Source organism: Falco rusticolus, chromosome 13 (genome assembly GCF_015220075.1).
Source record: "Falco rusticolus isolate bFalRus1 chromosome 13, bFalRus1.pri, whole genome shotgun sequence".
Taxonomy (NCBI): domain Eukaryota; kingdom Metazoa; phylum Chordata; class Aves; order Falconiformes; family Falconidae; genus Falco; species Falco rusticolus.
Genome location: NC_051199.1, coordinates 29,951,280 through 29,974,375, shown reverse-complemented (window position 1 = coordinate 29,974,375; position 23,096 = coordinate 29,951,280). Strand labels below are relative to the sequence as shown.

The 23,096-nt window shown below is 46.2% G+C and overlaps 2 protein-coding genes across 3 annotated transcripts; both read left to right on the top strand.

Annotated features, from left to right (window-relative positions):
• The first annotated feature begins 476 nt into the window (after window positions 1–476).
• LOC119156682 (arylacetamide deacetylase-like) lies at window positions 477–10,232 on the top strand. Its single transcript, XM_037406841.1, has 5 exons — window positions 477–732; window positions 5,890–6,112; window positions 6,539–6,608; window positions 6,964–7,135; window positions 8,336–10,232. Exons 1-5 carry the CDS (start codon window positions 595–597, stop codon window positions 8,942–8,944), a joined length of 1,212 nt encoding a protein of 403 aa, XP_037262738.1. The 5' UTR covers window positions 477–594; the 3' UTR covers window positions 8,945–10,232.
• A 119-nt stretch (window positions 10,233–10,351) lies between these two features.
• SUCNR1 (succinate receptor 1) lies at window positions 10,352–22,173 on the top strand. 2 transcript variants are annotated; one of them, XM_037406842.1, is made up of 2 exons: window positions 10,352–17,345; window positions 19,819–22,173. In XM_037406842.1, the coding sequence occupies exons 1-2, from the start codon at window positions 17,262–17,264 to the stop codon at window positions 20,767–20,769; spliced, it is 1,035 nt and encodes a 344-aa protein (XP_037262739.1). In that variant the 5' UTR covers window positions 10,352–17,261; the 3' UTR covers window positions 20,770–22,173. The 2 variants fall into 2 exon arrangements, with proteins under 2 accessions (XP_037262739.1, XP_037262740.1); XM_037406843.1 differs by lacking the exon at window positions 10,352–17,345 and adding an exon at window positions 17,507–17,756.
• Window positions 22,174–23,096: the final 923 nt, after the last annotated feature.

Below are 23,096 nucleotides of genomic sequence, written 5' to 3'. Positions count from 1 at the left end.
TTTCTGCTAAACCTATTATTGCACAGCTGGTTTGGTGTGTTAGTACAAAATGAAGGGTGTGCTTTGCCAAAGCAGGAGGTGCTTGTTATTGCCTGTGGTCTGATGCTGTTGGGTATCTGTAAGCTGGGCTGTGTTTGAATAGCTGTGTTATGGAGCAGCAGCTAATAGCTCCTGAATACTCAATGCATCTTTTCGTATTTGACTGTCACCTCTCGGCAGCCCTCAGTTCACAGGTTACACACTTTCTGTTCCTTATTTTTCAACTGCCTTTTTCCTCCTGACCCCTCCTCCTGGCTGTCTTGCCAAATGCAGGAGGCGGGGGTGATGGGCGTGTAGGAGCCTTGACGTTTAATCTGGGGTTGAAGTGCCAGCTTGGACTGGGTGGCTGAACACCTTGCTGAAGAAATAAATTTTCTCAGGAGCTGCATGGCAGCATAACCTCTGCCCCAGGTGATTGGATAAGAAATTGCCTCCTGGCCAGGACACAAACAAACCATGGGATTAACTTTGCCCTGTGCAAGCGTGCCAGTTTGTAGCTGTTAGTCAGTGAGAGCGTTTAATCCAGTCAGCCTGGGAGGAGCTGTGCCTGCAGACATGGGAGCCAAGCTGCTCTGCCTCTTCCTTGCCTCTGTCCTCCTTGCTTACTATGTCTACACCCCCATCCCTGAGGACTTTGAGGAGCCCTGGAAACTGATGCTCATCACGGCTAGCTTCAGGGCCATAGGGCATCTGGTGAGTCTGGTGCTGGGCTCGGTGTGGGGCTGGCAGGGGGGAGAGAGCTACGGAGCAGAGGGTGTTCTCAGTGCCTTTATGGCTAATAGAGTTACAGCAATATAAGTGTCATACATACATATATAGTATGTATATGGTGATATACTAAGTAAAGGACAGTAGTATCTGAAATCAAGCATTAAACTTACTGTAACTATGGCTATAAAGTTAGAAAAGATTTAATGGTGCAGTCCTGAAAAAAAGGACTGGATTAGTAACTCTTTTGAATAAAACCTGTGTGCCTGTGCCAGGCTGTTTTCCAGGTCTCTGCTGGGCATGGCAGTGAGTGCTGAGGGGCTCCCAAAGCCAGTCGGAGGCTCGTCTGGGTTAGCTTGCAGGGGATTGCGGCCATGCTTGGTTTCACCGGTGTGCCCGGCCCATGGGATGCTGAAGGGGCTGTTCATGCCCATCTCGTTGCAGAAGGGAGGCTAGGCATGTCCCTGTTTGCATCTTTACATTATAATGCCTTGCGTCTACATGCTGTCTAGTGGGGAATAGCCTCTAAGAATAAGCCAGCCAGTTTCTGTAAGCACAAAATTATTTGTGTATTTTCAGGAAGCACCATATGTGTGCAGGCTAAGATAAAACGCATGGAGGAAGTAAGAAATGCAATACGGCATCTTCCTAGTGGAATGCTCGCCTGGCTGCAGTTCTGTGGAAACCTCTCAAAGCTTCCTCTGCCCTTGGCTGAGCTCCTCAGAAGTGGCGAAATCTGCATTTGAGCCCTTTACAGCCCTGCTCATGAGCTGCCAGGGTTCGTGTTCAGCTGATATAGACCTTCACCTGGCGGGGTACTTCCACTTGATTTATTGCCCGTTCAGATAAATAAGCTGCTAAAAGCAGTGCCAGGCACTCTGCCTGCACCCTGCCTGCCAGGGCTCCCTTCCTCATAACTGGGTTTTGGGGTGTTTTGTCCTTGCTGCCATGCTCCCCTTAGAGAAGACAGGGAAATTGACTGTGAAAACACTTTCCAAAGCACAAGGAGCTCAACACCCCAAAGTGGTTGGTTTTCCTCTTACCCCATAACATGCAGTAATCTCAGATCGGTGACAATGAGACTTTTCAGATGAGGGTGTGATTTCCTTGTGTTTTTCTATGATAGTGGCCTTGAACCACAGGCAGTGGCCAGTGGTCTTCCACGATGTAAAAAGTCCGCTTGTGGAAAAAACAGCTCTGAGAGTATTGAAAAGCCCTGGTCCTGAAGCTGAAGGAATTCGTCCCAATGTGGGGGAGTTTGACAAGCTCAGTGGAATTACAGCAAGGCTTGTTTTGACCTATATATTTATTTTTCCAAGATGATAATCCTCAGGGAAAATACAACAGCTGAGAAATATTTATGTAAACTGTGTAATCACTGTGGATCAAATGATGCAATTTTGGCATGTGTGTGTTTGTCTTCACTGAGCTTATGACAAGGACCTGCATTTTCCTTCTGCGCAGTGTGCCAGTTCCTGCCCATTTGTCTTGGTCTCCATTCCAAAGCACAGTGCTTGGCAGAGCTCCCAGCATCGCTTGGTCCAAGCCTTCAGAGGTGACTCTTAAATATGGTGCCAGTCACTGTCAAGTATTGTCAGTGAGGTCTTACCAGTGTTCACATTTCTTCTAACTTCTGAAAAAGTAGGTTATATATAGAAGATAGTTAAATAGTTGATTTAAATTTAATTTACAGGAAAAAAAAAATATCACAAGCAGGGTTAGATTGTACAAGTTACACCACCAGTCCCTGAATGCAACATGTTACACTTTTCAAGTGGTGATCAATTAATATGTGGCATTTTTTGCACGTGCATGCATGAATTCTTCCTGGGAAGAATAAAGCATCTCTTGAAAAGCTAAACTTCTGGTAGGTTCTATATATAATAAAAAGCTATTTTATTTCTTGCTAAAAAGCCTGCTTGGAGTTTAATCTGCTTTTCACCTTCAGAAAACATGTAAGGACTTGGGTTTACTACTTAATCCTATCTATTGCTTTGTGATGAGGCTGTTAAGAGCCTTGTGTGGGAAGTTGGGTCATGTCCCGTCTCTGGAGGCTGTTACGAAGAAGCCAAGGTGCAGAAGCCGTGGTCAGCTCTGTGGCACAACGCCCACACTGTCCCCGCGGCACCTGGGTGCAGGCAGGGCGCTGACACGGGGACTGCTGTGGGAACAACCCATGTGAAGTGCTGAGGACCTGTGTGCCTGCGCGCTTGAGCCAGCCACCCTGATGGCAATGTTGGGCATTTCCCAATGCGCTTTCCTCTGAGACATCAACACTGTGCTAGGAACAGTCACAAAAGCGTTTGTTTTACTGAAAAATTCCAACCAGATGAATAAACTTAGGCCTGTTGGTAAGTCAGTTATCTTCTAAACCAAGAGTTCTGGTCTAGGTTCTATCAGTGCAATTTCAGGATTGTTTATGCCTATTCAAAGACTTGTACCGTGCCCTGAAATTTAGACCAGTGCTTTTTTTATCAGTGTCAGCTCTTAATTTTTTGTGTGTTTAACTAGAATATGCACAAGTGGTGCACATTAAACTGAAAAGGTATATGCAAATTAGTTTGAAATTTCTTCCAATTTTGCTTGAAATGAACTAGATATCTAAGTTCTTATCTGACTTGCTGAAAGTAAACTGGCAAATGGCTTTCAAGGAAATTTAAAGTTGTATTCTTAACATCTTTCATCTAAAACCCAAACCAACTACCCTCCTGCAAGCTATTTCTTAATATATCATTAGGAATTACATAACAAAATGCTCCCAGATCATGCAGTCCGTCCTATTTTTACTTTCTAGCTGCAAGGAGGTCCAACACCACAGCATACTGTGCTTTAATGAGGCTACACGTGATGGGGGTTCCTTGCATTGCTGGCATTTCACACAGCTGAGATCATACTCTACCCACACTTGATCTCTAATGTGGCTGAATTTTTGTTTAAATAGGTATTTACACTATCTTTCACAGTATAGAAAAAGAAAGCTTTATTTTCCTTCCAATCATTGTGAATTTGTTCTCTTATGTAATTTTGTTGTCTATTACAGATTTTGAATATGGCTTTAGAATACATTTCAAATCTCTTAAAAGCAATGTGAGAAGTGAGTTTGTTTCAACACAGTTTGATCCAGTATAAGAGGGAAAAAGGGAGAAAGAGCCACTGAGACTTATGTATAAGCAAACACTGGTCACGTCTGTACTTGTCACAATTCCCCCAAGGCAGCTATGAGGGAACGTGATGCTCCCTTTGGGAGCTGCTGGTTTTGGAAGGAGCTGTTAGGGTCTCCATTTCTAGCATGGTCTGTAGCAAATGCCTTTAGAAATGTTTTCTCTTGGGTCCACTCTTGTGTACCAAAGATTCCATATAATGAAAGCCAACACAATTTTTTTAAAAAAAGTTCTGTGTTCGAGGATTAAAAATAGCCTGTGAGTGAAAGGGATTCTGAAATTCTTTGATCATCATAAATTGTCATGGTGTCAGAGTGCCAAAGGTCACAAATACTAAACTTTGGAACTTGTATTTCACCTGCAGGTTTACTTGCTAGGGTTTGTTTTTTTGTTTTCACTTTATTTCACATCTTAGAATAATTGTAAACTAATGCAGAACCATAAAATTTCATAATAAATGTTTAAAACATGGATTTAAAAGGAAGTTGTTTTAATAGTATTAAAAGTTGGCAAATACTTGGTTCTGAACTCCCTGAACCACACCACTTCTGTCAGGGAATTTCTGTGGAGCCCCTTGGGAAAGTTTTCCTCTGCCTGTTGTGTAACTCTGCCAGGGGCACTGATGACGCCTGGGGTATCAGTGGCCTCCCCTGTTCTCTCCCCTTGGAGCGCTGTGCAGGGCTGGGGCTTCAGTGCTGCTGTACCTCAAGATTTCTGAGGAAAAGACCCTTTCAAAAAAGTTAACCCTATGGGTGTTTTATTAAGATCCATATGTTAATGCATTTACCAGGCAGGCAGAGATCCTGATTAGCTTCATCCTTATTTCCCCTCCTGGAGGATGTTCCTCCTGGTCCCACGGAGAGTCTCTCCAGGCCAGGGAGCCACTGGGATCGTCCTCAGCTGGGCTGGAGCCAGTGCTGGGCGACTGCAGCCATGCCACACCAGAGCTGTACTTCTGTCGGTTCACTCAACAGGGACCTGCCTTGCTGGTGGAAATCTGAATGTTGGTGGCAGGGTTATTTTTAGCTTTTTAATGTGAAGTATCAAACCAATGTAAGGAAAGGATATGGATGGTTCGGACAAAGCTGCATCCTCATCAGGGATGATGGAGCAGGAAATCGCTTTGGAAGGTGTAGTGGTACATGCAGTGTGAGGAAACTTTGTCTCAGCCGACCACGTGGAAGGGACAATGAACAGGGCTCAACTCTCCTGCCATTCAGTAGGAGCACTGGTTACATAGAGAGACAGAGAGTTTTGTAACTAATGGAACTGTTACATGTAAACTGAACAAGTTAAATGGAGCAAGACTGTGGTAAAGTGGCAAAATACTTCTGCCTTTAACATCTCAAATTAGAGAAAATATTTCCTTTTAATAATGTAAAGGTACTTGTCTCTAATTGGTGCTCTTTGGTTGAGGGTTTGGGATGGAACAGATCATTAGAAATTATTGTGGAGCTTGAAGTCAAATTGCTATATCCTTGTGTTTGTGCCACCAGCGTCCTTGGCAGCCTGAAAGTACTGGCTGCTTTTGTTTTTGGAGTTCACCACAGGAGCACTATTATTTGATTTTGTGGTAACTGGAAAGATGAGGTGGTCTGACTCATTGAGCAGACCCTCCTGCTGGGTGTCAGGACAGTTCAGCTGATTCTGCTTTCTTCCACACCCTCTGTTGCATCCTTATTATCTTCTGTGCCTGCGCTTCTAGTTGTCTTAGCAATGAGAAGCGGTGGTGTGCCCTGGGCTGTCTTCCAGCCGCTGCTGCTGAGCCTCACACGCAGCAATGGGAGGTGAGGGAGCTGAAGAGTGCAGGCTGGACAGCATGACAGAGTGAGACAGCAACTCCTCAGAGTCAGCAGCATTTGGCTTAGCACCTTCTACGGCAGCTTTACACACTCATACACAGTATCAAGTGGCTTTACGGAAATCTAAATGCAGCCTCACTTTCTCTTAAAGTGCTGTTTCCCCTTGTCTTGGGCTTTAGGCTGAGGTTGCTGATCGGCTGGGTCTGATGCACTACATGGAAGTTCTGATGCTGATCACAGCTGCAGAGTACGTTGCGCCCATGTCTGATGAAAACGTTACAGTGATAGACACAGAGTTCAGCAACATTGCTGTCCGTCTGTACCTGCCCCAAAAGGCGTCTGATGGGCTGAGAAGGGCAGTCATCTACTTCCATGGTGGAGGATGGTGCCTAGGACAGGCAGGTAAGCTCTTCTCTGTCCGTACCAGGGTCTGTACAAAAGATCTCAATAGCTTGTGTTCAGTGTTGTCTTTTGTTTTATGGGAGTCACTGCAGAAAGGGTTGGAGAATGGGTATTTCACTGCTTAAACCCAGGTGGGGGTTTTGGAAAGTCACCTGAAAGCTTCTGCGAAGAGGAAAATGCTGTTGTGCATGTGCCTGTTCCCAAATGTACTGGGGTATATTATAAGGCGAGGGTGGCAGAGCACTGGGGCAGGCTGCCCAGAGAGGCTGTGCAGTCTCCTTCTCTGGAGGTGTTCTAAACCCACCTGGACACAATCCTGTGCAGCCTGTTCTAGGAGAGCCTGCTTTAGCCGGGGCTGGACTGGGTGATCTCCAGAGGTCCCTTCCCACTCCAACCAGTCTGTGGTTCTGACTCATTTAATTTCAGGCATGAAATCCTATGATCATCTGACAAGGTGGACTTCAAACAGGCTAAATGCTGTCGTGGTATCAGTCAGGTAAGAGATACTCTCCTTCTAGATGGGTTGAGGGTTTGGAATAAATTAATCTATTTCAATTAGTCTAATTTTGCAATATTTTTTTTTTTTCCCCGAAGTGCTTTCCTGCTAGCTTTAAAGCTATTCATAATGGAACCTGTCGAGGTTGCAGTGGCGAATTGTGGTTGATGGTTATTCTGGATATTGCTTTATGAAGTTGGGTGGGTAATAAAATATTGGGTCCTCCGGGACAGATAGATAGTTCCTATGTCTCTGGGCACAGAAAATAATAAACAGTCATCAACTGGGGCAGATGTTAGCAAGCCTATTAATTATTAATAGTAGGGAGTAACACAGTTCTCCTTGCCTCTAACAGTTACAGGTTGGCACCTAAATACCATTTTCCTGTTCAGTTTGAAGATGTGTATTCCGTAACGAAGTTCTTCCTCCAGAGCAGCATCCTCTCCCAGTATGAGGTGGACCCAGAGCGGGTCTGTGTTGCAGGAGACAGTGCAGGTGGCAATTTAGCTGCAGCTGTGGCACAACAGGTAAAAACCAAACAAAAAACCCCAAAACCAAAACCCCCCAAAAACCTGGTTTGCTAACTCAAAAAAATTTTTTTTGTTGTTGTTTCATGAAAACTTACAAAAGGCTAACAAAAACCTCTGCTCAAAACAAGTGCACCTCTCAAATGTGTCTCATGGTCTGTATACCTGGGATGTTGCAGTCTGCGGGCTGTCAGTGGGGGCTCTGAGTTGCCAGACAAGCATGTTTACTCAAGCCATTTAATAACATCAAAGTAGCTTTGATGCTATCATGTCCTCCAAACCTTTATACCCTAAAAAAAGGCCTCTCTGCCCTATAATTGGGGCATATATCACTCTGTCCTTAAGCACATTTTGACTGCTTTAAGTATGCTGTTTGAAAAGGGAATTTTAGCATTTGGACTTAGATGTAAATGGCAGCCAAAAAAAAAAAAAAAAAGAAAGTCTAAATGTTCCAGTATCATTTGACACATGCTTCAGTGCCTTTTGCGCTTCTTTCTCAGGTTTATTAAATAAAGTCAGCATGATGCTGTTGCTCTTTTGAGAAGTTAATTGGATTGTAGTGCATCTCTCTCGGAAAGGTCATGAATTTGCTGTGAACACTGAAGGCAAAAGATGAGGAAGAAGGTGGAAATTTATTAGTGAAGAGAGAAAAATGATAGAAGAAATGTCAGTGTTCAATTCATCACGTTTTATTTTTCACATGTCTAAAATGCACAAAAATGTAGCTGTTTGAGTTCTAACACCTCAGTGTTAGAAAACCAAATGGATAAGCTCTAAATTGTATGAAATGATTAAATGATCTGCAGAAACCTGCAATTTTTAAGCTATAAGAATAGAAATTTTCTATAGTTATAGAAAAAGCATTTGTTACTACTTCAGAAGACATCAGTGCTTCAAAAAGAATATTTCCCAAATATTGTTATCCTTCAGCATAAGAAAGAAAATGAAATTATATTTGGTGTTTGAGAATTTTTAAGACAACGTACTGTTTTAGGTGACCTGCCTATGAATTTAGAATGTCTTTAAACCAATATATCCTGGGTTTATTAATGATTTTATTTTGCTTATGCTGTAAAATGTGTGTTAATTCCTTACTTTTAAGATCTTCTGCCAGTGTGGGACAAGTGACAGAATGTCTTTTGGATGAATGACTTATTTTATAAAATGACTTTTTGTATTTACTTCTGTTTTCTTCTACAGCTGTTAGAGGACACTGAAGTGGAAACTAAACTCAAAGCCCAAGCTTTGATTTACCCTGCTCTTCAAACCCTTGACCTAAATTTGCCGTCTTACCAAGAAAACAAAAACAAGCTCATTTTACCCAAGTCACTCATGGTCAAGTTCTGGAGTGAGTATTTTACTTCTGATTCATCCCTCAGGGAAGCGATGGCCTCCAACAGGCATGTCCCGGTCGAATCGAGCCACTTGTTTCAGTTTGTAAACTGGAGCAATTTGCTGCCTGAAGAGCTGAAGAAAGATCATGTTTACAGCAGTCCCACCTATGGCAGCTCTGAGCTTGCACAGAAGTACCCAGGATTTCTGGATCGGAGGGCAGCCCCATTGCTGGTGAGTGATGCCCAGCTGCACCGGCTGCCCCTCACCTATATCCTCACCTGCGAGCACGACGTTTTACGGGACGATGGAGTCATGTATGCCAGGCGCCTCCAGGCAGCAGGTGTTCCTGTCACACACGATCACATCAAGGACGCCTTTCATGGAGCGATCATGTTTGTCTCTGGTCCAGCGGAGCTAGCTGTAGGGCACCGGTTGTTGAACAGATATATTGAGTGGTTAAACGAGAATCTATGAGTTGAAAATATTGCTCTAGTGTGTCTGGCTCACAGTCCCTGGCTGTGACTGAGGAGCGTAGGAGAGCAGGAGCTATGTGAGCTTGTGGGTGTGATTGCAGTCTTCATTGTGTTGCCCTGCAGTATCTGGACTGCAGCGTTTTTTATCTTCTCTGGCAGGAAAATCAGTCTGATTCTAAGCTAAGTGTTCTTTCAGTGCTGTCATCTGAGCTCAGAACCATGTAAACTGCTGGGACTGCCCTGGGATTTCTCTCCTGGCCAAGATCAGAAGGGTTGGTTGCCCCATGTCTTGTGTCAGTTGCTTGTTTCTTCCTATCGCAATGTCTTCCTAGCACATGCTTTTGCAAATGGGTAAGGTCATAGTTTGCACGTGGGAGGTGCTCGGTGGCCGCTTATTCCTTGTTCCCTTTGGTGGGCTCCCTTGTCCTGTGGGACATGCCAGCAAGGCCCCATGGCTGCTGTCAGGCCATGGGGTGGGCAGGGGTGCAGGGACCTGACTTCATGAAGCAGCAAGCAGCTTGTGGAAGCCTGCCCATCCCACGCGCCAGCTGGGTTTGTGCTCTTGTCCCTGTCCAGCACAGCTCAAGGGAAGCACTTGAAAACCGAGTGGGATGGTGGTAACAGGGCAAATGTTTGGGCTTTTTCTGTTGTGATGTGTTTTATTTTTCATGTGTTTTGGTTTTTTATGTATGTGTGGTGTTGGTTTGGGTTTTTTTTTAAGCATTTCTCTTACTTGGTAATCGCTCACTTTAATCCCTATGCTAGAAGGAAATTGTGTAACAAAACAGCACTGGGTATCCATCAGATAAAGGAAGACTGTGGAGATCTTAGCCTTAGGTAGCACTGCTGTATGTTTTGTGCTCCACTTATTTGATAAGTTATGTATTATGTTCCAATTATCCTTAAAATTGTTTAGTGGGTTTTACATATGAATTTTTAAAAATAAAATCAGCTTAGTAGCTTTATAGGCTTAAAAAAAGCTGTCAGTCTTGAACAAATGTACAAAATATTTATATAGAGGATATTAATATAAGCCCTAAAAATTTTGAATTATGAATACACACATCGATTGGCTATTGGTTTTAAGCTAATCACAACACGCCACAAACACATACTTCCAGCACTCTGCTTTTTTCTTTTGCATAGGAGATACTGAATCTTTAGTAATTCTGCATTTTTTTCCTGAGTGTGCACAGCCTGTTTAGATGGAATGTTTATGCAATGACTGCTCTGTTTTTCTCTTTCATCTTTATGTTTAATCGAAAGATTATACTTGGCTTTGATTCTAATGCAATATACTTTTTACCACTCAAGTGCCCCATTTATTGGAAAGGAAGAACCAGCTGACTTCACATGCAGTAGCTATTGCAAACACTCCGGGCCAAGCACAGGGAGACGCTGTTTTACTTCTGCTGTTACCGTTAATGTGAACACAGTAGAGCTTGACCTGCCTTGGGGGCACCGGGGCATCGCTGATGAAGTGGCACTAGTCTGGATGCTGGGGAGAGCTCGCCCATCACTCAGTTGGTCACAAGGACCATCAAGACAAGCAGGACGATGGTGGTTGTTCCCAGCAGACAGAAAAGCTGGGCACATACTGGCCAGGGCAGCCTGGGTGGCCTAAAAGCACCACGGGAGCCTCTGCCTGTGCTGGCGTAGAGCATGCCAGCCCAGTGGGAGCCAGCCTGGGGCACCCTCCTTGTCTATGGTGCCATGGACACGGCATTGCCTCTGTCACAGAGTGGGCATCGGCTGCGGCAGGGACACAGGGAGTACCTGGTGCCATGAGAGCCATGGTGAGGGTCTGTCTGAAGGGCATGGCTACCTGCTGCCATGGCACCCCCGGCAGGGCTGCTGGCCCCTCTTGTGCTGCCCCGGCACAGGCATAGCACGGTGGGACAGAGCTCAGGGAGGGCTTTGGGTGTGGGTCCTGCCATTTCCCCCATTTCTTCAGACAAATACCCATGGAAGGCTTTAGGAAGGGCTTGGCAAGGGAAGGCAGGCTTGCTGGTGGGATGCTTGTGGCTGAGGAGAGCCTGGGGAGGTGGTGAAAGAGGAGGTGAAGCCATGCCTGAAGGGCAAATGCTTAAAATAGTGGACAATCTGGCTAGGACTGGAGGAGATAAAGCAGTGGAGATACTGGCAGTGAGAGGAACAGGGTGAAAGACACATGGAGATATGATCTTTCTTACCTTTAGAAACGTTTTATGCCTGTAAGGTAGTAGCAAAACTTACCTTCTAAGCAAAAATGCTAACAGTGTAACCAAGCGCCCCCTGCATGTTCTTACAGGGCTCTGCTTGGAACAAGAGGTAAATGTCTTTTAACCACCAGCACCTAAATATGGATTCATGATTGATTGGACTGTATATGCTTTTGATTAGGTTCCAAAAATAGACTTTTTGAGTTGAAATGCTTGGTAAGGCACAAAATGAGACTGAGAAAATTGCAACGTCAGTGTCCCTGACAGGAGAGGCTGAAGCTGCAGCAAGCAACGTGTTTATCCAGAGCAGAAAACAGTAAAAGCCCCCCCAAGGGAAGGCTTTGTTCCATCTCCCGGTAGAAACCGAAGTGAAATTTGGTGTTTGATAGTAAAAGGCAAAGCTCAGCCTTGCCCATTATCACGGTGTGCCTTAGACAGGAGCAGCCTGATGGGGGAGAGGCATGTATAAAATGGATGCAGTGGTAGAAGTATGCAGGGAAAATGGAATTCCCACTTGTGAGTGAGTGGAGGCAGAGATAGAGTCACCTCCAGTTAGGGTTTCCCCCATTACCAGGTTTTTTTTAAGAGTCCGTAACTTTTTGTTGAAGTACTGTACTAGTTCAAAAAAAACCCAACACACCAACAAACCAAAAACACCCCCAAACCCCACAACTTGGCAAATAGGGTTTGTTTCTAGTATTTTTTTGGAACTGTTGATTAAGCTATTCCCTGTTGACAAATCCAGTTTAAGGCCCAGTCGCACTGGTGCTGCTCAGCATATTCACTGTTTTCACTAAGCGCTTCATAGAAGCAGTTGCACAGGCTCCCCTTAAAGCTGAACCCCTAAAGCGGTTCTGTCTTGTCTCGGCTTTGCAGGCTCAGGCGGGGCAGGAGCCCTGGGCCCAGTGGCACAGCCAGCGCTGGGGTGCCTGGCGCTGCCCACTGCTCCCAGCACACTGCGGGGTGCCTGGCTGGCCTGGCAGCAGCTGCTGCGGGGACCATTTGGTCTGGGTATTCCTTACCGGTGAGCCTGCCCAGCCGAGCTGCGGGAGCTGTTGGAGGGTGGGAGACTTCTCTGAGGCTGCTGCAGCAGGAGGAGCTGAGCCAAGAGCTTGGCCCCAGGCTGGGGGCTTCCGAGGGTCTGTCCCAGCCTGCAGCTGGAAAGTGGTAGCGCAGCTACTGAAACGCCATGCTGCTGTCGGTGGCAGCTCCTCGTGCTTGTGGGGGCAATGGCCCCTCAGTGCCCGCTTGTCCCCTGGCTCCTGTCCCTGGGGGTCAGCTGAGGGGGATGTTCAGCCGCAGGGCACCAGCCGAGCTCAGCCTGGAGCCGGGGTCCTGCTGCCACGTGCCTTCAGGGGGAACACGGCGGGGGGGCTGAAGTGAGGCTGCCGGGGTGTGTGCTGCTTTTAGCGCCTCAAATACCCGAGGCACCCTATGGATGTCCCTAGTTAACAGATCAGTTGGGGTGGGAAGTGCTGTGGGCCCTTCCTCGGAGAGAGCTAGAGGCGTGGAAAGCACAGATGGTTTTTCTGGGAGTGAGCTGATGAACAAACACCAGAGTCTAAACACAATGGCTTTGGCTTGGGGACTTAAGGAGGGGAGAGATGGGGCGTATTTATTCTGGAGCACAGGGAAATCGGGTACTGTTGGGCTAATGTAAGCAAGCCACAGATAAAAAAAAGTAAATATTTGATTCTGTCCTTTCTTTGTACCAAGAGCAGAAACAGCATTTATGGTAACCAGCTGTACAGACTCTGCCCAGTGCTGTCTGGGCTGGTGTGCAGCAGCGGTGGGTGCTGCTGACCTGTTTGTGCTGCTGCTGTCGCTGCAAAGTGCTCCTCTACCGGTTCACAGTGGCCAGGGCAAGGTGTAACTAATTTCTCCTAGTAAAAATTGATAACCTAAAAGAACATTCCCATGTTCCATTTTGCTCACAGGGGCGAACCCTGGGTGGAGCTACACATCCCCTGTTCAAAAGGCTCCTCAGGAAGGGCACCGCACCTCACTCAAGGTCAACCGTAATGACTCATTCCAATCAGTCAAATGCAAATGCGTTATAAAAAAATCATTAAATATGCATTACTTGTTTAATTGGCCTCAGTCTAATGTAAATTGACTAATGGGTATTTAATGACAACAAACGTGCCTGACTCCGTTGCATTTCTTCTTTAAAGCCTGCACGTTGCTAAAGCACCCAATGAATTTAACAGCAATGCATTAATTTACAGCCATAGCCTGCCCTTGTCTCCCAGCCTAAATGCCTATTTTTTTGCAAACTTGCTTCATATTGCCTGGGAGCTGCAGGATTAAATCTGGGTGGCACAGTTTCAACAGCTTGCTTGAGAAATACTATAGACATCTATCAAAACAGCGCAAAGAAGTTCTGTGGTTGTTAGGGGCTGTTTGAACAGACGGTGGCTGCATTAGGGTGTTTCTCAGTGAAGAGACTTCTGGCTGCGTTCCTTGAAAAAGCAGTTGTGTGTAACAAAAAAGCGTGTAACTGGAGTGCTGTGGGAATGAGGGTTCCCAGGTCTGGGATGGATTTCCCTCCTGATGAGTCCCTATGGGCATGTACCCAGGACCAGCAAATTGTGTGCAGTGGCTGAGGCCGCTTCCTGCTGCTCCTGTTTCCTCCATCCCTGCGCTGCTGACGCACTCCAGGGATGCTCGCTGCTGCATGAAGGCTCCCCATGGGATGCCGCAGCTTGCCTGCAGGCACTTGCTGTCCTGCTCACCTGGCTTTTAATGCACCCTCAGAGCAACTGTGCTTTCCACCCCTGCCTCTCTGGTGTGCTCCCGTCCCATAATTGTGTCTTCTCACTTCTGATCCGAAATCTGTTCTGGAAGGTTAGACTTGCATAGCAAATGTAAATGCCCCAGTGCTGACTTTGCAACTTGTATTAACTTGTTCTTTCAACATAGCTATAGATGAGAGACCTTGTATTCCTCAAAACACCCTTTAAACCCCCCTGTGTGATTGAAGGCTCAGTTAGCAGATATGGAGAGCAACAGGTTTCCCAAGTCAACCCCACGGGGCGCAGTGTGACTCTGTGAGCTGCTGCCAAGCAGAGCAACATCTTTCACAAGCACAATTTGTTTTGAAAAGTAAATCCCTCTGCCTTTCAGTCAAAGACTGGAAAACCTCACCAGCTTCCCAAGTGTTTAGAGACTTGCGAGGTGTGTCAACATGGTGTAATTAAAGTTTCTTTATTACTTGTGCTGGAGACCTTATCTGGCAAACACAGGTCTCAGGTGCTCTGGAAAGGCAAAGCATGCACCCCGGTAATTCTGACCACACAATGCTATTTTCACTGTAGATGTTGGTTTTATTGGATGCTGTGGACGGTTGTTTGCATGTAGTTGTTTTTTAATAAAATAAGCATCTACCACAACCTGGAGCAGAGAACTGAATAGGAATGTTGGTGCTTTCCTAAAGCCTGGTGTGTCAGAAAAGACCATCAGTTGCTTATGAATTCATTTGTAAATAAACGGTCCATCAAGGATGCAGGCAGCTGGAAACTAATCTCACACAGGGATGATAGGTGTGTAGTGTTTTGAGAGAAAAGCACTCTGTGGGGGTTATTGCTTCCCAGTAACATATGTTCAGGAGCAGTAGTTACCCTGGCATGTGGCTGTCCCACAGCTGGTCACTGCCGTGGTCTTTGGGGCAGGCACAGGACCAAGAGCACAGGAGATCCATCTGTTCCAAAAGCACCTTTGCTCTTCCAATGCATGTTGTAGGAGTTGGCCTCGGTATTTTGAAGAGGTCCAAGCTTCTGTCTTGAGCAACAGGTCAGTAGAGGAGATGGAGCCAAGAGGGGAAAAAAAGTTGCAAAAACACATTGCTGTCTGCTCACCATCCTTTCCTCTGAGCCAAAATTTGGTTGTTTTTCATTGTTTTTATAGGAGGAAAAAGAAACAGCCTTTAATTATCATTGAACTGCATGAGGTGTACTCTAGCATAATGCTACCTAACTTCATTTGATTGCTTTGAATGCTTCCAGTTTGTTCTGAGCGACCATTCATGATGTGCCTAGAAAGTACCAGAAATTGTGTAAATAAAAAAAGCTGCAGGGAGAATTCTAATCATTGTGTTTTGCATTTGTCTCTGAACCTGTATGGGGAGCAGCATTTGCTAGGAGTGAAACAGGAATAATCTAGCTCCCAGTAACGTACCATTGGCGTGTGTGCTTATTGGAAGAGCTCACGAGTCCCCAGAGGGCCGGTGGGGCTGGCTCTTCTCAGCGCTCAGGTGAGTCAGTGATGCGCCATGAGGCATCATGTATGTGTTGGCACTTATGTACATGTTGGCAATTGTTCACATGAAGTGTGAATTATTAGCGATCTTGTTATATCTAATCATAATATTAAAATACAGTACGTAAAAAATATCATGGTAAGAATTCTGTGACTATTATAAAAGCAGAAGTTTTGATTCATTTGACAAAGAAACTGGATCTGAACCTTTCTCACAGAATGAAGGTAGGGCTGAAGCCCACCGGCTGACCTCCCACCCCTGCCGTGCCCCACCGTAGTCCCCGGCAGCCAGCGTGGCTGGCTGGCGCCAGCCTGGCTCCCCTCCCACCTGTCGGTGGCAGCTGATTCCAGAGAAGGAAGATCCAAAATGACTGTAAGCACCATTTTGGGGTTGTTAAGTGCCACAGTGTGCTGGGCACACCGGCACACGCCCCAGGACTTGTGTGTTCATAGGAGCGGGTTAGGGGGTGGAATTGGTGCCCACGGGGGTTTCCAGGACTTACCGAGGAAAACCCACAGAGTAAACGGATTTCTTCATGAATCTGCGTAGGTGGAACCTCATCAAAGGCTTTTTGAAAATCCAGATATACTGTGACTACTAGATGCCCTTCATCCAGGGCTTCAAGCATCACTCCCCGGTGTAACCTACCAGGCCTCCTTGAAAGAATCCAAGGTTTGTAATACAGTTGTGTGAAAGCTGTGGTGATTTATAATCAGTTAATTTGTTCGTTTTCCTTAAAAATCATTACTGACATAAAGTAGCGCTCTAAAATGATGGGTTAATGTAATGTCTTACCTTTACTTAGGCTTTACTTGGCCGTTGAAGGACATCTCATTTTAGTGGCTCATTTACTGTGAGCTTTCTGCACACACGTATTCAGTTGTGTCACAGTGCTTCATCTGCCATGAACTTCCATCACCAATCACGTATGATGACTTGCTTCACATTATCAGTGCCCATTCCATTCCATTTTGGATTTTTTATGGCACGTATCGTGATACTGGTACAGAAATGAAGTGGTTGCTGCCTTCAGTTTCCATACAGTTCTGTGTACCTTGGTAGCTGTCTCCCCACTGGACACAGACATGGAACTTGTTGCCCTGTTAAAGCTCAGGCCAAGTTACTGCTGATCACAGTTAGGAAACCAAAATCCCTCCTGTAGCTGTGGCAAAAGATCTGCAGACCTAAAAGACTTATTTCAGGCATAATGGAAACCCTTGGTTATTCCTTTAGTTGGTTTTGCATGTTTTGTTGAGTTTAGCTGTCAGAGCTCTCAGCTCTCACAAAACCAGAGCTGCTCCATGGGAAGCATCGACATGGCCCACAGCACTGCTAAACTAGTGGGCAGTTTCAACATCTGTTTGTTTTCTGATTTACCTTTTTAAAATTATGATTTCATTGGGCTGGTAAAATTCAGAAACAACTTCTGTATAATTAACCATTTTTGTATAATGCCACTGTATTGTTTGAAAGCAAGAAACAGTTTTTGTGCTGATACCAACTGGTTTGGGTGTGCTGGTTGGGGTGGAGCTGTCATTTTAGCAACATTTATCCTGAAAGTTAAACAGATAATTACATTATATGGCAACAATGAATAAACCGGCAAGCTTTGAAGCATTGAAATGCATTACTATATGAAAGCGAAGTGCTTTTCTTCAGTGCTCTGTTTAATATAATTAAGATAAGTTGTTTGAATTGGCTTGCTAGCTATAGAGTGCCACTGAGCTGCTGTATCTCTTGCGTTGGTCTCCGAGTGTCACAGGAGAGGCTGTTCTGTGGCTGGGGAAGATGGTGTGTGGTCGGGGCTCAAGCCACCAGCTTTGCCCTCCTGGAGCCTCCGGGATCTCTTGCAAGGTGGAATGGAGAGCAGTACCCATTCCGCCTCACCCCCCGGGGAGCAGTGCCGGGCTCTCTGCCTCGCCGGCCGCTGCAGCCCGCACAAGGTAAGCGCTTTGCCCTGGCAGCCCCGCGCTCGCTGTGGGCTCTGCGTGTCACCCACATGGGACCGTTCCACAAGAGGTGGTTGATCGGAGCCCAGTGCCAGGCAGGCGCTGGCTGTGGGCTCCCCATGGTGCGGAGCGTGGCTGCAGCCCTCCTGTCCTCCCCGGGCAGTTCCTAAACACGGCTCTGCAAAGGGGAAGTGCTTGTTTGCTTCTCCCCGGGGCTGGGCACATCATGTGGCACCTTCCTCCCATGACAGCTGCCCCCCGCCCCGCGCAGCCAAACAGACAGTGCCTTCGCCCTGACTCAGGCGTGACCGAGCCACATGCAAACCGGTTTAAAAGGCGGCGTGGTGCGGTGCGGCGGGTCCGTGAGGCAGAGGCATGGAGGGGCAGCACGCGGGCCTGGCCATGGTAAGGTGTCCTTGTGCCTGGCGAGCTGGTGCTCAGCCCGCGGCTCTCGGGGCAACTCTGCTCTTCCTCTAGCTGGGCTGTCTCTGGATGAACCCTTAACTGTTCTACCCTGACTGCCTTCTTTAAAATAGATTCATCAGTCTTTTTCTAACAACTACCTAAATCGATGTATCTGTCAATACAGTAATTTTTAAATTATTATTTGTTTTTAAAGCACTAATGCTAATGCAGTGTTTTCCACAATTAAAGTCTCACTAGTGTTGAGTTTCTTCTTGAGAGCCTGAGCAGCCAGGGTTAGGCTAGGTGCTGCGGGTGAGGTTATTCTGACCAGGGTGAGCTCTCATGGCTGTGTAACTTTTGCCTCCGGCTGTACGCGGTACAAGTGTAGGTATTTGCTGGGTACAACTTTATGAAGTTTTGTATATGCTGTATTTTATTCTGTCTCATGATCTATCTTTAAAATAAGATACAGTGCTTTAAGGGCAGAGACCTATTAACAAATTCTAGACACCAGAGCAGTTTTGGAAACCTAAACCTCTCACGTCATTTGTGGAGACTGTCCTTAGCAGTTTTTGTGGCAGTCACATTGCTGCTTTTTCAGACCTTAGACTTAGTTTGAGTTCAGTTTTAATCTATATCCCCTTTTTCTAACGCTTTGTTCTCCCCTGCTTTCTAATTGTTCTGCTGATATTTTGACCAAAGGCTCTCGCTAAAAGCTTTATCTTGCAGTTCCCCTGCAGGTGGGTGTACATACATGTCTGCCTGAGGAGGGAGAGGAGCGAGCACTTGAGCTCCTACTCTTATTTCTTTCCCTGTAGCATGAAAGCATTTTTTTTTAACAAGCTTCAGGAATAAAGCAAAAATTCTCCTCTGGCAAACTCATGCTTGGTGCAGCTTCCTAGAAAGCTCTTCTCCTTAAAGAATATTGGTTGTGCTACTTACTTCCAGGCCAAAAGGGGAAGCTCTTTGTTCGGAGCCAAGGAGCAAACAAGACAGCGGGGCAGGAGGGCTGGCAGTGGTGCTGGTAGCACTGCTGCAGCTGCAGCTATGTGTTTGCCAGCCTGGCACCCACCGTCATCCCGGTAGAGAGTGGCTGCTCCATGGGGCTGGGTGTGGGGTGCTCCGTCGGGCACGGGCATGGATTTAGCCGAAGGGACAAGCTGTGGCTGAGTAAATCGTACACAGTGTTCTCGTTTTGTGGGAAGTTAGTAAGAAAAGTGAATTAAAGTTTGTGAATTTGGCTTTGCAGGCATTTTGTCCTGATCTTGACTGGACTGTCCCCTGGATGGCACACGCTTTCATGTTAACGAGGTCTCAGTCGTAACTGAACCCTCCCTTCTTGGGAGGGCTTTTTATAGAAAACAGGAGCAACTTATAAAACCCCAGGAGCAGAAAGGCCCTGTGTATGCAGGAATGGCTCAGAAGTGCTCCAGCACATCTGCTGTGATGCACAGGATACGTGCTTCATCTTGACAATGCTTTACACGCAATCCTGGTACCGAGTTACCAGCAAAACCCTACAAAGTGCATGACGAAATGGTTTGATTAATTCCTCTCCTGACTTAATGAATTCTGAGTAATGCTGTCAGAGCGTGGCTGTATGGCTGCTAATGAGTTCATCCTTTATCAGTCTTGACAGGGGACTTCTGCTTTAGTGATGAGTGAAGGGACCATGGGACCGGAGTTGGGTAACAGGTAGGCAGATGACTTCTAGTAAGAGCTGTGACAAAGCGGTGACAGGCATGTTTCACTTTCCCAGCCTCTGGTACTGCCAAACAGCATGTCATGGCAGGTGCTTCAGGTCCTGCTCTTACTTCAAACTCCTCACGCAGGTTTTTGCTCATGCAAGTTTTCATCTTGCTCAGTAACTCTGGTCAACAGCTGAAAGTAGAAATCATGTGTGCATGAGAGGTATTCTCTGAGTTTGAGTATCTACTTACCGTGTTAGCTGTAAGGAAACTGCACGCCAGATTCATCTATTACAGCAACAGTATAGAAATAGCCATGCAATGATCTTTTGCTAATTTTTGATGTTTATTTTTTTTCCCTGTTGACTTTCCAGGCTGTGAATGAGACAGATTCCTGTTTGCTGATGAACGGAGTCCTCAAAAAATATTATCTTTCCACCATGTACAGCCTTGAGTTCATTTTAGGCTTCATTGGAAACACCATTGTTGTGTTTGGCTATATTTTCTGCCTGAAAAACTGGAAAAGTGGCAACATCTACCTGTTAAATTTATCACTGTCAGATTTACTATTTCTGTGTACTCTTCCAGTACTTGTGAACAGCTACTCCAGACATCAGTGGGCAAAGGAGAACATCTTGTGCCACAGCAACAGATTCCTGCTGCATGTGAACCTGTATAGCAGCATCCTTTTCCTCACCGCTATCAGTATTGACCGATACATGCTCATAAAACACCCTTTCAGAGACCATTTTCTACAGAAGAGGAAGACTGCCCTTATTGTGTCTGTTGCCATATGGATCGGGGTGGTACTGGAACTGTTGCCATTGATATATTTCCTGGAGCCTGTAACGCTTGCCAATAATTACAAGTGTCTTGATTATGCAAGTTCTGGACACCCCATGAAAAGCCTCATCTATAGCATGTTCCTGACTGTCTTTGGGTTCCTCATCCCTCTCTTGATCATGTGCTGCTTCTATGTGAAGATGGTTCTTTTTCTTAAAGACAGGAGTGAGCAACTCAGTTCTCTCCTGACACTTGAAAAACCTCTCAATTTAGTCATCCTCACGGTGGTGATCTTCTCTGTGCTCTTTACTCCCTATCACATAATGCGCAATGTCCGACTGGCTTCCCGAATACCAGCCTTGAACATCTCTGTGTGCATGCAGGGCACCATCAACACCATTTATACCATCACAAGACCTATTGCGTTTTTAAACAGTGCCATTAATCCCGTTTTTTATTTCTTAATGGGTGACCACTTCAGAGAGATGCTGATGGCAAAAATAAGGCAGCTCTTGAGCAGATGCACAGCCACAGGCAAATGAATGAATAAGGAGACTTCTCGTAGTGGGAGATGGTGGGGAGGAAACCGGCTTAGGGAAGCCATTTGCCGATGCACAGTGCCATCTTTTTAGATAACTTTATGCTATGGAATATGCATGAGCTAATTGTGTTCCTCTAAATGCTCTTGTTACCTTACCGTACAGGAGACCTCCTCCTGCTGACCTGCTTCCAGCAAACCAGAAGAGATGCTCCCTGTACAACAGTACAGCAGGAAACTCTGCTCTCATAGCAGGATGCCCTGTGGCATGTTAATATTGAAAATAAGAGATCATCATGGTAGTTCTCAGAGGGAAAATACGCTGCTCTCAGATGGTTCCTTTGTGATCCATAACTTGATGCTGGGCTGGACCTAGGCTTGGAAAAACTGCCAGGGGCACTAATTCACATGTTCAGCACAAAGCAAGCTGAGCCTCCTTTGTTGTAAGTGTTTGCAAACCCCACATCTCCTGGGAGATTTACCTCGCTGATTTGGTGAGGGCTGGCACCTTGGAAGCGGCAAAAAGGCGGGTGTGCAAACAGCCAGGTGGAGAGCTTCGTCGGTGTTTCAGAGGGGAGGCCGTGGCTGGGTTGCTGTTTGCATTTGTAACGCGTGCAAGGAGTGCAGAAAGCTGTAACGTTTGGCCGCTGGTCTTACAAGCATTTCATGGAACCACTGAGACAGTGAAGATGTGTGTGTGTGCAGACAGTTCTTTCGTGCTTCAATATTAAAGCTAGACTCAGTTTGCAGGAGTGAAAACAAGAAAATCTGTCATTTCAGTTCTTAACAGAGATTTGCCTTTGAACATCGCTGAGACAGCTATGCAAGCTCATACTGCCATTTTCACAGCCACTTTTCAAAGTATAGATTTACTTAACTAATGCAATTATCTATAAGTACGAGCAGAATGTATAGCTTGAAGCAGAATTTGGACCTCAGAGTTTGTACTTCATTAACAGTTCCAATAATGAAACAGGAGCTAACAAGAAACCAGTTCCCTACCTAATGTCCCCGCGGAATCGTTGCAACAGCAGAACTTACTCCCCAATTGACTGACCTGACCTCAAATAGAGAGGGCAAAGAGACTGATGAAGCAGTAAGCTGGTATGAGCTTGGGCTGGGGAAGGGCTTGCGGAGAGCACCAGGGCGTGCTGGGCAGGGTGCAGGCAGCCCCCCCTCCCTTGCTGGCAGCCCCATGGTGATGAAGGAGCCCCCGGGGGCTCACTGCTCCCCAGGGCAGCAGGGGGAAAGGACCACCCATCGTGTCTCATCAGAGACAGCTTCAGTTCTGCTTTTTGATGTGGTGGTCATCTGCAATAGCTTTATACCCATCTGTCTGATAAGAAACTCTGCGTACTGTTTTAAAAAAGTAATAATAAAAAAAGCTGGCTTTGTGTTGAGTGTTTTAGTTTATGTGCTGTTTCTTCTCTTTAATGTCCATGGAGCCACTGCCTCTGCCTTTTTCCTGTTAGCAGTAGCACCCTAAAAGTCTGTGAGCAAAAGCACCCATTTGGCTCAACTGGAGGAATAAAGTAGTTGCTTCCCGCTGTGAGCGTCTCGCACAAGCACCCGTGCCTGTGTCCCTCTGGGGTGGCTGTGACATGTGCTGGGTGCTACACCCAGGCGCCTTTGGGGATGCCCCCAAACTCGGGGGGATGCTGCGGGAAGGATTTTGCTGTTACATTGCACGAATGTCTCCAGCACCGCTCCCCGAGGGGTTTGCTGGGGTGGGGGCAGTCCTGTCCCCCCCCAGCGATGCTCCTGGCCAAAGCCACTGGCTGGGGGCTGGAGGCAGCAGCCAGGCTGTGGTGATGGGGAGAGGGGTGCCCAGGGAGTGCTAACCAGAGTCTTGACTGGAAGGAAATGTACATAAATCCTGATTTTCTTCTCTTTTTGCTTTGTAATTTGCTAAATCACTCTGTCAGTGGTGGAAAAAAGATCCATCATGCGTGTTACGGCAGCATGGCCTGGGACAGATAAGGCTGTGCTTGAATTTCCATTTTAAATGCCTCCTGGTTTTGTAAGGATGATTGTAGGTAGCACCAAGAGGCAGTTATTCAGCTGGGTGTGACGTTGCGCATGTTCATCCCAATACGAGAAGCCAAGAGCAGAATTTCCAAAAGCAGGTTGAATATTCGCTTTTTAAAGTTGGAGTCTAACACACCGAAATAATTTTCTTCCAGGGAAAGTAGGCTCACCTTTGCCTTTTGCAGTGGACAGAACAGGACTTTTCAAAGGAATGTGGATTTTCTAAAGGTATTTGTGGCTTTCCTGTATCAGCTCAGTGGCTTCTTTTTCTTGTGAATGGCTTGTGTGGGGCACAAGAGGAAC

Coding starts and splice junctions, on each gene's coding strand:
- LOC119156682 (XM_037406841.1), top strand. CDS start 595: ATGGGAGCCAAGCTGCTCTGCCTCTTCCTTGCCTCTGTCCTCCTTGCT. Junction 6,609..6,963: donor GCTGTCGTGGTATCAGTCAG/GTAAGAGATACT, acceptor TGCCTCTAACAG/TTACAGGTTGGCACCTAAAT. Junction 7,136..8,335: donor CTGCAGCTGTGGCACAACAG/GTAAAAACCAAA, acceptor TTTCTTCTACAG/CTGTTAGAGGACACTGAAGT.
- SUCNR1 (XM_037406842.1), top strand. CDS start 17,262: ATGGAGAGCAGTACCCATTCCGCCTCACCCCCCGGGGAGCAGTGCCGG. Junction 17,346..19,818: donor GCCGCTGCAGCCCGCACAAG/GTAAGCGCTTTG, acceptor TTGACTTTCCAG/GCTGTGAATGAGACAGATTC.